General features: G+C 36.3%; 1 protein-coding gene across 1 annotated transcript; it reads left to right on the plus strand.

Moving 5' to 3' along the window:
* Positions 1 to 8,849: 8,849 nt before the first annotated feature.
* On the plus strand, positions 8,850 to 10,316 carry LOC109208552 (probable galacturonosyltransferase-like 1). Its single transcript, XM_019371676.1, has one exon. It carries the CDS (start codon positions 8,913 to 8,915, stop codon positions 9,987 to 9,989), a length of 1,077 nt encoding a protein of 358 aa, XP_019227221.1. The 5' UTR covers positions 8,850 to 8,912; the 3' UTR covers positions 9,990 to 10,316.
* Positions 10,317 to 15,892: the final 5,576 nt, after the last annotated feature.

A 15,892-nucleotide genomic window follows, 5' to 3' on the forward strand; every position in this document is an offset into this window, starting at 1 on the left:
TTGGCAAATTAAAAGGATAACATCTACGCCATTCCATCCAGTGGGTAATGGACAAGCGGAATCCACAAACAAGGTCATTATCAACAATTTGAAGAAAAGGTTACAAGATTCAAAGGTAATTGGCCTGAGGTATTACCTGGAGTATTATGGGCTTATCGTACAACGACAAAAACAAGCACGGGAGAAACACCATTTTCAATGGTTTATGGTGCGGAGGCCTTAATCCCAGTTGAAATAGGAGAACCGAGCACACGATATGCTCAAGCAACGGAAGAATCAAATGATGAAGATATGCGGGTGAACCTTGATTTGCTCGAAGGAAGAAGAGAAGCCGCATTAATAAGGATGGCAGCACAAAATCAAGTAATTGAACGGTATTACAACAGGAAAGCACGCCTCTGATTTTTTAAAATTGGGGACTTCGTGCTTAAAAAGGTGTTCCAATCTACAAAGGCCGCTAATTCAGGAAAGCTAAGTCCAACATGGGAAGGACCCTTCAGAGTTTGTGATATTGCGGGAAAAGGAGCATATGAGTTAGAGACAATGGACGGGAAAATTCTACCCTCACATTGAAATGCTGTCCACCTAAAGAGATATTACTTTTGAGAAAGTACCGATGGTCAGGTATCGCTATGTTAAAATTTTTCATTGAATTGTTAAAATTTTACTAACGATTTTAGATGTTAGGCAAAAACCCTTACCCGTGCCAAATGATGATTCACGACCTGCACGTCAAAATGGAATATTCTAAAATTCCCAGCCCAGGGTTACAATTATTCTGATGGAAATACACACAGGTTAGGCAGTCTTCATCTCTAATCGCATCTCCGAGTCCCGTATGTTTTTCTGTTTTAGGAAAAGGACCAAATTGAGAGAAACAAACAAGTGCTCGAGGCTTCATACTTCACCGCTCAAACACTTGGGGGACTGCATATTGTACACAGATACGTGCGGGAAAACAGATATGTAAACAAAAATCGAAAAACAAAGAGACAAGTGTCGAGCAGAAGTTACGGAACCTCAGCATCCATCATTGTGTTCTTTCCCATCAAAACAAATGAAGATACAAAACATTCATCATAGTGTTCAAACTCATGAGAACAAAGTCACCTCTCAAACTCATGAGAACAATGGAGTCATCTCTCAAACCCTTCCTAATACATGAAGATAGGGTCATGACTATATACTGAAACGGGTTATAAAGAAAAACCTTGTTTGTATTATATTTATTTTGTAAAAATCTGTTACAAGAAAAACAAAAACAGTTACGAGAAAGTTATAGATGTACTTTAATACATGTAATATTCAAAAACTTGTCAAAGTTATTCCAAACAAAACATGTGTGTTCCTATATTTTTCATCGTATTGTAACACCATTATGAAGTTGAGACGTCTTCTTCATTAAGTGTCGTAATATATAAAAGGGCCCTTTTTTATAAGCCTCATGTTAATAAGTCACGAGAAGAATCATAAAGCATTTTCAATGTTTAAAAATGCTAAACTATTCTATAAGTCCTAAATAGATAAGAAAAAGGCAAGAATAGAACATATTGAAATACTAATAAACTTCTTGATATAGTTAAAAAAACTAAGTAAAAACTTAGTCAAAAAAAAAAAAAATTTACAAGTGCCCCATTGTGATAACTGGGGACTTTTTCCAAAAAAATCCCTTAAAAACTGACCAAGGGATAAACCCACCAATTAACAAAGCAAATAAAAATAAAGTTTGAAAACATAAACTGGTCACTGAGGGGCTGGAACATCAGAAGTTGTGATATCAGCTTCACCTTCAGGAAATGTAACTTCTGAAGAAACAGCAACATGAGCGGTTTCAGCTGGGATTGAAGTGTTAGATTCATCGAAGGGAGCAGGAGTCGCGGAAGCTTCAGCTTCCTCAGACTGAATCATAGAAGTTTCACCCTCGGGAGCTGAAATTGTAGCATTTTCAACTTTAATTGCCACGGCAGTGGCTTCTTCATTTAAAGATTCTTCAACCACGGGAGCTTCATCTGCCGGAGAAGGAAAGTCAAGTGGTTGTTGGGTCATCTCAATGGTTTTCAAAACCTTGGCCAATTCCGATTCTAAATCAAAGTTTTCTTGACTGGCCTCAGTTAAAGCATCACGACGAGAGTTTAGAAAAGCCCAACTCACCTCTATGTTAAATTTCTCCTCAAGAAGTTCATAATCCCTTTCCCACATAGCAAGATCATTCTTTAACACTTGATTTTCAGCTAAAGTGGAATCAAGGGTAGCTTCAAGGGAGGCATGAGAACTCTCTAAGGCACGAACCTTATCAGAGGAGATTTTCAAATCAGCTTGAGCTTGAGTCAAGTTTTGTACTAACTCTCCTGCATACTCTTCTTTCTTGTTCAAGAGTGCCTTATGTTCTTTGATTTCTTCACTTGACTTTGATAAGTGCTCTGAAAAGGAACACTCAAGGCGCTCCTTATCCTTCTCAGCTTTACTAAAAGAAGCCTTGGCTCCCGCTAATTTAGAAGTCAGAGTCCGCTTTTGCTGCTCTAGGTTACGATTGCTTTCTTGCAATTCTTTTATCGTTTCTTGAGCATTTTTAAACTGTTCCTTCCAATTAGTTGCTTCCAGTTGGGCTTCCTTAGCTACCCTCTTAGCCTCGAGAATAGTCTTATCAGACTCACGGGCCTTCTTTTCTAAAAAGGAAATTCTTCCCATCAATTCCGTGCCAATAAGGTTGGCCTACAAAGACAACTTATGAAAATAAGAATCTAGAAAAAAAAACTTATTAGAAAGTAAAGGAAGAATATCTTCAACGTAGAATGAACTATGTCATTCATCAAAGTTAAGCAACTGTGACTATCCATCTTCTTCTTCTCAATATCTCCAATTAAAGGCTCAAGCCAGACATCTGCTCCACCAGACTTCCTTAAAAGACTGTTATTAGCAGCAACCTCAAGTATTACACTCCTCATAGCCAAACTTCTGCTACTGGAACCCTCCTCTGCATGCTGAACAGAGGAAGGGGGAGCTATAGAAGGAGGAACGGTAGAAGAGGTGAAAATAACAGGAGTCGAAGGAGTCGAAGCAGGTAAGGGAGCAGAAATTGGCAAAGAAGCAGGAACAGATAAAATGGGCAAAGAAGCACTTGAAACCAAAGAAGGAATAGGAATAGAGGAGGAAAGAGGAACTTCATCTAAAACCGAATCTAGTTCACTACTTTCGAAACCGTCAACGAAGAGACGTTGAGTGGATTCAATGGTGTCCCTTGGAATGGTTTCATCATCGGAAACAATATTAACAGGAGAGGAGGTACGGGCAGGAGAAATTTCAGCTTCATCTTCGGAAATGATGCGTCTCCTGGCTCTAGGACTAACTATCAAAGAGGTGTCTTCATCTTCATCATCTTCAGAATCCTCTTCAACAACTTTCCTCTTTGACAGTGTAGCTTGTGCTCTTTCCAAAGAAAGTGGAGTACCAAAAGAGGCTCGAAGGGCAATAGCTACTTCAGTTGACATTCCTCGAATAGCAAATCCTAATAAAAAGAAGGATAAAAAGTTAAGAGAAGGGAAAGAATTTAACATACGGGAAATAATAAGGGATGCATACCGTGAGTTTTTACTTTCCAACCATGTTTGTTGGAAATAGATTTCCAGGTTCGGGCCTCCATAGGCACGGCCTTCAAAATAGCATCTACCCAACCACGGAAATTAGGAACGGGTTTCACATCTCCCATGGTTGCTACAAAAAAGCAAAAAAGAATGAAATTAGAAAAGGAGTTGAAATTAAAAAAAAATAAAGAAACAGATACGGTAAGGAAGAAATACTTACGTGCAAGGTTCCATTTCTCAGGAAAAGGAATATTTGATTCACCCACCAAACCAAAGGTACCGCAACGTAACGAGTGTACCAGCCTCGATCTTTATCATCTTCAGGGCTTACCAAAACCCTTTTACTTCTTGCAGTTAGGGTAAAAACACCATTGCGGAACAGCTTGGGGTGGTAAAGATGAATTAGATGAGAGAAGGTAAAATCAACATCAGCCTTTACTGATACATACCTTAAACAAGCTACTGCTCTCCATACGAGATGGCCAACTTGAGCCAAACAAATTTTGAAAAAACGACAGAAATCGAGTATGACTGAGTCGATAGCAGGAATAAATCCCAAAGTAAAGGGATAAGTATAAACCGAGGAAAAACCAATCCTATAAGAAGATATTCTCTGGTTTGGGTTAGGAATAACTATATGAAGGTCATCTCTCCAACGACAATCTTTTCGAACAGTGGAAATCAAGGGTTCAGTAATTAAAGAAGGATAGGTGTCAGCTCTCTCTAACTTAATTACTTGGTCACGAAGGGATTCTTTATCATGCTCGAAAGATAAGTCGGTTGGCACTATTTCTTCGACCAAAGGTTCTTGAATAGACTCAGAAGATTCTTTGCTTTAGAAGAAGATCTATTGATGAAAGAACCTCTAGAAATAGTGCCAGAGCTAGAAGAAGGAGTGATGGAACCAGAGTTACCACGAAGAATGGATCCTAGGCCACGAAGCCTACCTCTTCTGTGTCTCACAGGGGCATTGGGGAAACTGTCAAGAATTGGGACTCTCTTAGGGTAGGGATTCGAAGATGACATGGTAGAAAGATGTGAACAGACAAAGATGTGAACAGAGGAAGAAGTGAATAGGAGTAAATAGTGAAATATTTGGTAAAAATTTGTAGAAGAAAGGTTAAGTTTATATATAAAAGCAACCGTCAAAGACTAAGAAGTGTAATGATGGAAAGCCTATAATAAAGGCAACTATCACTTCGTGAATATTGGAGTTGAAGAAGCCTTGAAAAAAGGCTGCAGAATTGCAGAGCTAATGAGAAGATGACACGTATGCAATGCATTAAATAGAAAAGACAACTGAAGCGTTAGTACTGTCATAGCATTGATTATAGCAAAAATTCCCCTTTTAATGAAGATCCACTTCCCAAATATTTAATTGATAAATAAATGGAAAGTGGGGGGATTATCTGTATTGGGAAAACACTGAATTTAAATATTGAAGATGACGTGTCATGACACGTGGACCGGTCAAATAGTCAAAGCGTGGTAATCAGTTAGAAGGCACGAGCAACAACAGATGCGGGAGAAAAGATACTTAAAGGCACGGGCTATTATTCAAATGAAATGAGACTCGTACCTGTTCGAGTCATTTAAAGCTCGAAAATCAGAAGGAATTGAAGACATGAATCTGATAGCGTAAAAGAGTCCAAATTCAGCATTAAATGCCAAATACGTTAGAGAATTTGTATTTAATAGGAATGATTGAGTAACGTTTCTTTTAATGTCATTTATTGCTCGTAATTGCCTCATTAAGACAAAGGCATTACACTTTCTCTTAGAATTAACTATAAAAGGAGAAGGTCTCAACATCTGTAGGATACGAAATATCATTGCGATTATACTGAAATATATACTTATTCATTGCTTTATTGTTGTTCTCAAAGTCTCTCATTTCTTGATTATCAGCAACCCGATTTCTCTCTTAAATTCTAGCTTTAACCAAATATTCAGTTTTTTTGTTAAACATCCTCTCAAAACTCCACTTGTGGGAATTCACTAGGTTTATTGTTGTTGCTAGTGTGACTGGAATACAAAGAGAGTATATTTTCATATACCTATTCTAATTTAAGTTGTAATTAACAAATGCGCTTATAGTACTAAACTACTAATAATGATTACAGTGCTCATTCATTTCACTTGTAAATTAAATGTTCCCTCTTAGACCATTTATGTTGAAGTTAAATTTTCAAATTCAAATTTATTTTAGTACGGAGTGAGAGTGGAAACAAAATTCGTACTAGAAAGGGCAGTACACTAAGATAAGCTTGCAGTTGATATGTCAAGTACACTTTTTATTAAAGAAAAGTTGAATGCATGAAGTGAAATTAAAGAACTCAGAGCCAGCCAATCAGACTACACTTTTGAAGATATTTTCTTCCTCACATGTCTTGCTTCCCTTCCCCCAACAAAGAAAGAAGAAAAAGACAATTACATCGTAGAAATAAATTATCACTAGTAGCTTTTCTTTAGGGAAGGGAAGTTGTAGACCAGCGGTAGAGTTGTGTTTGTGTGATCTATAGATCACAATTTTAAATCGTGCTAACAGATACTAATACTTGTATTATGGTGGATTATTTATATCACATTTCTTGGCGTATGGCCTTTTTTCGGCTAATGGTATTCAAAAAGGAAAAATAATTGTAAAAGAGATTTCGACCAATGTGAATTGAATCAGAAACCTAACAAAGGTTTTGAGCCCCCTTAACCGCCAATCTATACTTTTGGGCTATATCAAGGAGATTCAAAATTTAATATATATAGAGATATAAACTGAATTTCACCTTATATGTAATAATGTATAGTGTAATTTCACGTAGAATTTTTCATAAGCGGTGTCACTATTTCTACTAGGAGGCCCATAACAGTCAAAAAGTATTTTGTGGAGCCAAGGGAATTTGAACCCAAGACCTCTTAAACCAATTTTGAAGCTATTAACCACTAGACTACTAAATTGTTTCATTGCAAGTGGTGTCACTTTTATTAGTTTTATCTTGTATTTCTGTTTTACTTATTATTTTTATATATATAAATAGTAAAAAAATTCGACGAAGCGGTATCCCGTGACACCGCTTAGGGCTATATAAATCTGCCTCTGCTCGAGTGAACCCCTTACGCCCCTAAATATGTCCTTAATGCCTTGTGTACCGAATTGTCTTTTCTAATAGCTTTTCTTTAGGGACGAATAACAATGTCCATAATGTGTGATAACTTGATTGAGAATATTTAATGAAGAGATGAAACATAATCCTACTAATGAGGAATGGCATCTAATCAAGATAGCTTCATATTAAAATCTCATTAAATTCATTCTAACTTTTGGTCCCCATTAACCCTGCGCCTAAGCATGTCCTTATGACCTTAGATATCAAAATCAACCTTTAATTTGATCTATTCGTCTTAATTCCTACTAGCTACTAGCTACTAGCTACTACTATTTCATTTATTGGCAATTTCTCTTCTTCTTTGATCTTATCCTCTGAATGATTTGATTTGAAGCTCTTATTGCACGAAGAATGGAAATATCATTTGTATAGTTAGAAATTACGTTAAAATAATATATATATCCCAATAATTAACAATTTAAAATAATTAAAAAGTATTTCCAACAAAATGTGTTTAGAAAAAATAAAATTAACTCTCTAAATAATAATTGTCTCACGACAAGTCATGTAGTTTTGCTTTATAGTATGAACTCAACCAACTCCCCCTTGACTTGACCCCAACTTTCCCTTCTGAGAAACCACGCCACCCCATCCAGCTTTACCCCACCATGATCCAAGGACGTGTGTATCATATGCTAAGCCATTTGCTGCTTAGGTTAGCACCATTTATATAACAAGAAAATTTAAAAAAAAAAAAACACTAATTACATATACATATGTATTGTCAAAATATTAAATAGTATGTGTAATATTATATTAGAAAATTACTTGTTTTATTCTAAGTTATCTTAGTCGATAATGTAAATTTTTTATAAGTATACAAGACATAAACTCTTTCATATTGAAGTTAAGTTATATGCATATCAGAATTATACTATTAATGTAATTTAGCCGATTATATCAAGTTACCTTGTAATATAAAATGTTGCTTGTTCTTGTCGACCAATTAAACTGATAATGTTAAAACTATAAGTATTGTTAGTGCAAAGAATTTGAACTTTTTCACATTGGATTAAAGATATAACCATTGATAGTGTAAGAACATTTGCCTTTTAATGTCGATTTAACCGATTATAATAGGCTATTGCTTTCATATTACCATAATAAACTTGTTATTAAAAGTTACCATTATTATTGTTCAATTTAACTTGGTCAAATACATATACAACCCATTTAATTTGACATAATTTTTTATTTTGGCTCTATATCTACTTTGTTCTATTTTGCCCTCCAACTCTATTTTATATATTTCATTTTGGCCCTCTAACTCTATTTCTTATGTTCCACTTTAACACAAAAGTTGAAATCAATACAAAAAATATAGCATGTGTGTATACACAAATCTGAGGTGTAATAAATATCCAATTAAATGTTGCCACCTGGATTTTTCATTCATGTCAAACGGATCAATACTAAAATACCTAACCCCGACCATATTTTTTGTGGGTTTATTTCATCTAAACAGGCCAGGTATGAAATCGGCAGATGAAAGCTTTAGAACTCAGAGAATGAAGATGGAGCAACAGTGGATGAAAAAATATGGTCGTATTCGGGTATTTTAGTATTGACCCATTTGACATGGATGAAAAAAGCAGGTGTCAACATTTAATTGGATATTTATTACACTCCAAATTTGTGTATACACACGCGCTATATTTTTTGCACTTGTTTCAACTTTTGGGTTTAAAGTGGAACATATGAAATAGAGTTGGAGGGTCAAAATAAAACATATAAAATAGAGTTGGAGGGCCAAAACGAAACAAGGTAAAAATAGAGTGCCAAAATAAAAGTTGATGCCAAATGGAATGAGCAGTATATGTATTTGACCATTTAACTTTATAGTATAAAATATTTATTGCACATGTAAACAACATATATAAGTTAATTTACTGGGATAGTGTAAACAACTTATTATAGCATTCAACGTAAGTTTTAAACTCTTTTGCATTTACTTCTCTGTCTTTGTCTCGAACCCTCCCTTTTCTCTTTAGTACATTTCTTTGTCACTCACCAAAACCGTGTCCATACCTTAAAATTCAAACTATCTCCATCCCCTCCACCCTCCTCCCCCCCCCCCCAAACCAAACACCAAATCTGAGGGACTAAAACCCAATCAAATAAATCCACTCCCTCTTCTCATTTCCAAATCTAAACATCACTCCCCCACATGAAGTCAGAACGCCAATTCTTACCTCTTTTTTTCCTTTCTTTTTTCATCATTTCTTCCACCACCACAACCACTACCACCGCCACCGTCAGAATACGCAATGCCGTCGTTACAAAAATCCCACAACAGTTCAGAGAAGCCCCTGAATTCTATAACTCCCCTGAATGTCCTTCCATTGAAAATACCCAAAACTTAATATGCTCTATCGAAGCTGTTCATGTAGCTATGACGCTTGATTCTACCTACATACGTGGCTCAATGGCAGCTATTCTTTCCATTCTTCAACACTCATCTTGCCCACAAAACACAATCTTCCACTTCGTCACTTCCGCTTCCGCAAACGCGTCACTCCTACGCGCCACCATCCTCGCGTCTTTCCCTTACCTTAAATTCCAAGTCTATCAATTCGACGATTCCTATGTTGCCGGACTTATTTCCACCTCAATCCGTTCAGCTCTCGATTGTCCTTTAAACTATGCAAGAAGTTACTTAGCCAATATTTTACCAACTTGTGTTAAGAAAGTTGTGTACTTGGATTCCGATTTGGTCTTAGTTGATGACATTGCAAAATTAGCCGCAACTCCATTAGGTGAAAACAAAATCCTTGCCGCCCCAGAATATTGCAACGCAAATTTCACTTCTTATTTTACACCAACTTTTTGGTCAAACCCATCACTTTCTTTAACATTTGCGGATCGAAAAGCTTGTTATTTTAACACGGGAGTAATGGTGATCGATCTTGATCGTTGGAGAAAAGGTGATTATACGAATAAAATTGAAGAATGGATGGAATTACAAAAAAGAATGAGAATTTATGAGTTGGGTTCGTTGCCGCCGTTTTTACTTGTGTTCGCCGGAAATATAGCTCCGGTAGATCACCGGTGGAATCAACATGGGTTAGGTGGAGATAATTTTCGTGGGCTTTGTAGAGATTTACATCCTGGTCCAGTAAGTTTATTGCATTGGAGTGGTAAAGGAAAACCTTGGGCTAGACTTGATGCTAATCGGCCTTGTCCTTTAGATGCTCTTTGGGCTCCTTATGATCTGTTAAAACCTCCATTTTCATTTGATTCTTGAAAATTTGGATCAAAAGATTTTGAGTTCAGAAAAGTTTAAATGGAATAAAAATGGCTGCAAGTGTATAGAGTTTGGGGAAGATGGTGAAGAACTCTGTTCTTGTTTGGAGTAAAACAGAGGATGATGGTTTTTAAGATCCAAATATTCAAATATAATAGGGAGGATTAAAATTCATTTTTCTCCTACTAATAAATTTACTATTTCTTGTTTTGTTTTTACGTTTTACTGGAGAATTTTTCCTGAATGATGTATGTATCTTTTCAGCTCAATATTGTACAGGAGAAGAGTTAAAAATTTTGGTTCCTTATTCTATACTGCTTTTTTCAAGTTCAAGTTACGAATATTATGAAGTTTCTGTTTACTACTTTCGATGACTTATCAATTTTTTTTTTGGTTTTCCACTCGTTGTCCGGTACTCGTATTGGGACTCAATTAAATTCGTATTTATGCCTCAAAGTCTCACATTGAGGTTAAAACACTATCTAAGTAATGCAACTATGTATCCAGGACTGCATAGGCGGATCCATGATCTCAAGATGATAGGTGCACGGTTGTAAAGAGGTGCATCTAGAATTTACATTTGACGGATTTAACTTTAGTCTCTTATCATGAACCCAATACACTTTTACAATTATAAGTTCAAAATTATATTTTTTTTTTGAAATTTTAGAATTTTTTATATATATTTAACTCTATACCGAAAACAAGACCGTTCGGAATAGGATTTGAACTCGCAAATTTCACATATAAAGGTGCACTCAATAATAATTACACAATAAGAGTCTTTGAGCATGGGTGCAGATACATATATTTAAGTAATTTTGAAGAAATATAACATTATTATACATAATTTAGGGGAAAAAGTACGGTTTCACGTAAACTCATGCCCCTCAAGCTGAATATGCCTCTGTTTAAGGATTCGAACTCGAAATATCTGATGAACGAATACTTGTTACTCCCACACATCCCTGATCTGACTTCCCAAATACCAAAGAGAAGAGAAATGAAAAGGTATATTTCAAGTTTTGAGGGTTATTAATTGCAGACTTTGCTTTCCCGCAATTCTGTTCACATTTTGAAAAGGATTACTTAGGTACTAAGGTGTCTTAATCATAGTTGATGGCCTTTTTATGATATGTTAATGTATAATTAGCGTAATAAATTCGATGAATGTGTATTTGAGAAAGTGTCATGACCTAAATAAAGCGCAATTCATGATTCTTTCTTCCAAAAAGTATTTGAATGAGGATTTTAATCCGAGGTTCACATACATATAATCTAATTTAATTTACAACATCTATCCGCGTTAGAAAATTAATTACATTTGATGCCATTTGACAGTTCACACTAAATTAATCAATCTCTTTCCTATGTTATTAATGTACAGTTATGTTAAGACGTACATATAATCACTTTTTAAGTACATCTAATTATATAAGTAGAATAAGTTATATACATTGATTTGTAAATATAAAATCACACTATTCTCATAATTTAGTAGCTGATTATAGCAGTTTTTCTCTATTTATCAAGTTATAATATCACATTTGATACGAAGAGTTACGTGTCATTGTAAGTTTATTTTGCCTGATGATGTACAAATATTATATAGTGAACAAAACTTATATAAGTACTAATATTTATACCGTCACTAAATAAAACTTATACTCAAATTCCCTTTTATTAATTTGAGTTTGAATTTATGACAACAAGGAGTTTGGGTACTGCCAAAAATCATACCAAATTCAAATTAGAGAACTTTAGTCTTAGAATATATTTCTAGCCATTCGGTAGTGAATAAACAAAGAAGTAAGGAGGAGAGCATTTAGAGCTGGCATGTGTTTGCAGAAATTTTCTTCTTCTTAATTAAAAGTAGCCCGATATTTCATTAAGTATTTATTTCACAGACCAAAGTATACTATATTAATCTATAGTCTATAGATTATAGCCGACTGCCAGCGATAATTGAGTGTTAGTTTGACTTTTTCCTTCTAATTCTTTATACCATTTGTCTTCTCAGTCGACTTTGAATATGACAGCCTAATTACAATATATTTTTCTATGTTTTATAGATTCCTATCACAAAGTTTTCCTTCATTGGATGACATGTTCTTTAATTTGTACTTATTACCTCTCGAAGAAGATTAATAAAATACGATTTTCTAAGAGGAAAAAAAAGGTATAGTTTTATTTTTCTTTTTTATCCCAGTACACATACAACAAAGTAAACAAGCAAATCTCCTTTTGGTTTGATATTCTGTCTACTCCTGAGTTTCAAGTTTTTTCTATTATCTTATTACACCATTAAAGTGACCTTTTTCACATAGTTATCTTCTATTTATTTCCCTCTATGAGTCGGCTCTGTTTTTTTTTTTCCTGGTCTCGGTTTCTGGTATTCTGATCACGCCCAACTATACCTTATAAAAGGATACGCGGACGTTGCAAATATAATCTGAGTATTTATGCCCAGAGTCGAACCCACAAGGAATCAACCTATCAATTACTTTCGTTGGACTTACTAAATTATATGGAATCAACTTCCCCAAACGTTGTAAATAACAGTTGATTGTATTTCTAATAACTAAGACTGAAAATAAATAAACAGCTGAAAACTAACTATGCTTGAGTTTTAAACAATTATGAGAAGGTTCTAAGGTAGTGATTTCCCCTATTGATGGAATCCCTTCCGGTTATGTTTCATATAGATTCACCAAAATATCTCTATCAATCATGAGCACTCCTTTTACCGTAAATCTCTCCCGAGTAATCACGATAATTTACTAGACGCACTCTCCCGAGATACACTAGCTGGCTTTGTTTATTACAGCTCACTTTAGATTGCACCCAAGGCTTCGTTATCCCTAATCCCGCCTTTAAACCCGCAGTTATAGATCCCTCTTATACTTTGGGAGTGGTGATGTTCAACTACCTAAATATGCATTCTCTCCCGAGTTATGCACACTAAATAGGCACAACTAATTGAGGATCCTGTCAATTAACTACAACAAACACGTAGTTGAACAAATAGAGATTAACTAGCAAACTATATTAACATAATCAAGAAGTCATCCTTCAATAGGTTCCATCAAAACCCTAGACAAAGGATTTAGCTACTCATACTAGTGTTCATCACAATAATATTCAATTTCATCACAAAGCGTAAAAACAAGAGAAAGAAAGGAAGAATTCGATGGTGTGTATCCTCCTTGCCTCTTGCCTCTCTCTTTCTTGCACTAAACTATGAAAACCTTGATAATACATCATTGGGCGAGCTTGACCTTCTATAGGTTAAGTGAATTTTTTCCCAGACTTTCAAGTTTACCCCTAAAAATTAGTCTTCCGGAACTGGACTAGCGCGGCCGCGCTAGTAGCCTAACATTCTGCCTCAGCCATCTGGACTAGCGCGATCGCGCTAGTGGACGCGCTAGTCCATGCCTTTATTTTCTCGATTCTTTTTCTCGTCTTCGCGCATACTCAGCTCCTAGAGGTTTTTTTCTTGCTTCAATGTAGCTCAAATCACAGTTTTAAGGCCTCATACAAGCTCCTCATCCTGCAACGTGTGAAATTCACAATTAGAGCCCATTTTTCATCATTTAACTATATTATGACATTGAAACATAATCAAGCCGGGGCATAAAGAATCGCCAAATTACATGAATCTAGCCTATTATCAACACCCCACATTTTAAATCATTGCTAGTCCTCGAGCAATCCACCACACTCTATAGAGGTTCCTTCACTAAACATTATCCCCTAACGCATCACACCCAGAACAAATCACTTGAGTTACGCCTAGTAGTGAACAATCTTGGCCTCAAAAGTCGACTCTCACGTGCCATGCAATATTCATACTTTCTCAAACTACTCTACGCAGAAGTCAAGACTTGCCTTTCTTTTATGAACCACATGCCCTCACATTCATACAAGAGAGTAATTCCACATATAATGATATTTAGAACAATTAGGAACTGAGATAGACAGAATTCACTCACTCTCAAAAAGAACATTCACATGCCACAAAGATGCACCATAGGCTTGCCCGTAGTGTACTACTCTACTAATCGAGCCCACTCAATCTAAGATCAACAGGACTTCACTTGGTTGTAATGTAGGCTAAGGGACGGGTAGGATATATTTGGATATAGTGACTAGCCTCCCTAAGAACTTTTAATACAATTACATTAGCATTCAAAACCATACTTATGTCAACCAAACATTGCACCACATTTACAACAACCCCATCCGTTAGGTGCAATTATAACAAACCACCACTTATTGATTACTACGTTTGCTCACATATTTTTTTCTCATTTTTTTCTTTTCTTCTTCTTTTTTTCTTTAAGTGGCGCTTATTCTTTTCCGTTTCCAAACACTGCACCTTTTCTCTATTTCAACGGTTCCACTCAAAAACCAAACCGCCACCCCACACTTTTGCTTTTGCACAAATTCAATACCATTTAAGTGCTTATGGGAGGTACAAGGGTTCAAACAGAAGGCTATTCAAATAATTGGGTAAGGTTTGCATTGTAGTTGCCAAAGAAACAGGCTTATAGGCTACGGGGTTAACTAAGATGTATTGCAATTAGGTGGGTTTACTTTTATGTCTGACTCAACAAAGAAATGTCTTTATCACTTCTCAGACTGAATGAAACTACTATTTCGCTTTGCAAACACACGGGGCAAGTTCTAGGCATCAAATGTGAATCATGGAATACAATAAAACTCACAAATACATGGCATATGACTCATTCCAGATTGGCTTATCGAGACATTCTATTCTGAGCATTCAAGTCAGTGAGAAACATACAATTTAAGGCACTTTAGTAAGATTCAACCCTTGAAGCTAAGCGTTACACTCTAGTGTATATTGTGTTCGGGTGTAAAAACGCTAAGGGTTTTTTTCCTCGATTTTAGCTCATAGCCCATTAATCCTAATCTAAAAACTAAAAAGAAAACAAAATGAACAAAAACTACCTATACCCGGTTCAAGCTAAACCCTTGGAAAAGAACCGTGGCCCAAAGAAAAACCAAGGGGGAGTTACTACACTACCTAAAAATAAACTAAAAAATCTTTTTGGTATTTTCTTTGGACTAACTTCCCTCAAGAAAATTGTCTAAAGGATCCGTCATCAAGAAGGGTCTTTATATTTTTTTTTTCTCGACTTAGTCCCTCAAGAACCCCGCCGAAAGAGATCCGTCGCCGGGACAAGCCACTTACCTACTTTAAACTAATGAACTCTTACTCAACACCAAAACACTCAAAGCAAAACAAAACAAAACAAAATCAAACAGTCAATTGTTACAATTACATACATACAATGAAGTATCACCCACCCCAGACTTAAAATTGAAGACATGTCCCCATGGCTTTAAAATTGAAAGAACAGTGAGGTAAAAGAACTTCCCTGAAGGCTCACTCCTGGTCGGAGACGGTGTCTGGGTTCACATAGCAAGCACGACCCAGAGCTCTCAGCCAGCCCAAAAATTTCTTCTCCGACTTCACCTGTCGGTCAGCCAACGCATCAACACGGTCACCCAAATCAGTGACTGAGGTACGCAACCCAGCCATCTCCTGCTCCAACGCGGTGAAACGGGATACCCGGGCAGCTCCAGAAGAGGATGCCGCCCCGGACGGTGCTACAGCTGCTGCACTGGGCTCATAGGCCTGTGTTTCGACCCCCACGTCCACCTGGTCGGCTTCCTCTTCCTCTGAGTCATTAGAGCCAATCCTATCCTCCCCACCTGCTGCCGCTGGCTCCTTACCCGTGGTGACCTTGTCAGCCCAGAACTTGCGGTCTTTTGGTACTAGCCCATCCACACGTAGATTTTCGGGCACCCGAGCTTGCCTGCAGAGCTGAGTAACTAAAGAAGGGAAAAAGAACCCATACCGTTTGATTGGGCAA

Source organism: Nicotiana attenuata, unplaced genomic scaffold (genome assembly GCF_001879085.1).
Source record: "Nicotiana attenuata strain UT unplaced genomic scaffold, NIATTr2, whole genome shotgun sequence".
In the NCBI taxonomy this organism is placed as follows: domain Eukaryota; kingdom Viridiplantae; phylum Streptophyta; class Magnoliopsida; order Solanales; family Solanaceae; genus Nicotiana; species Nicotiana attenuata.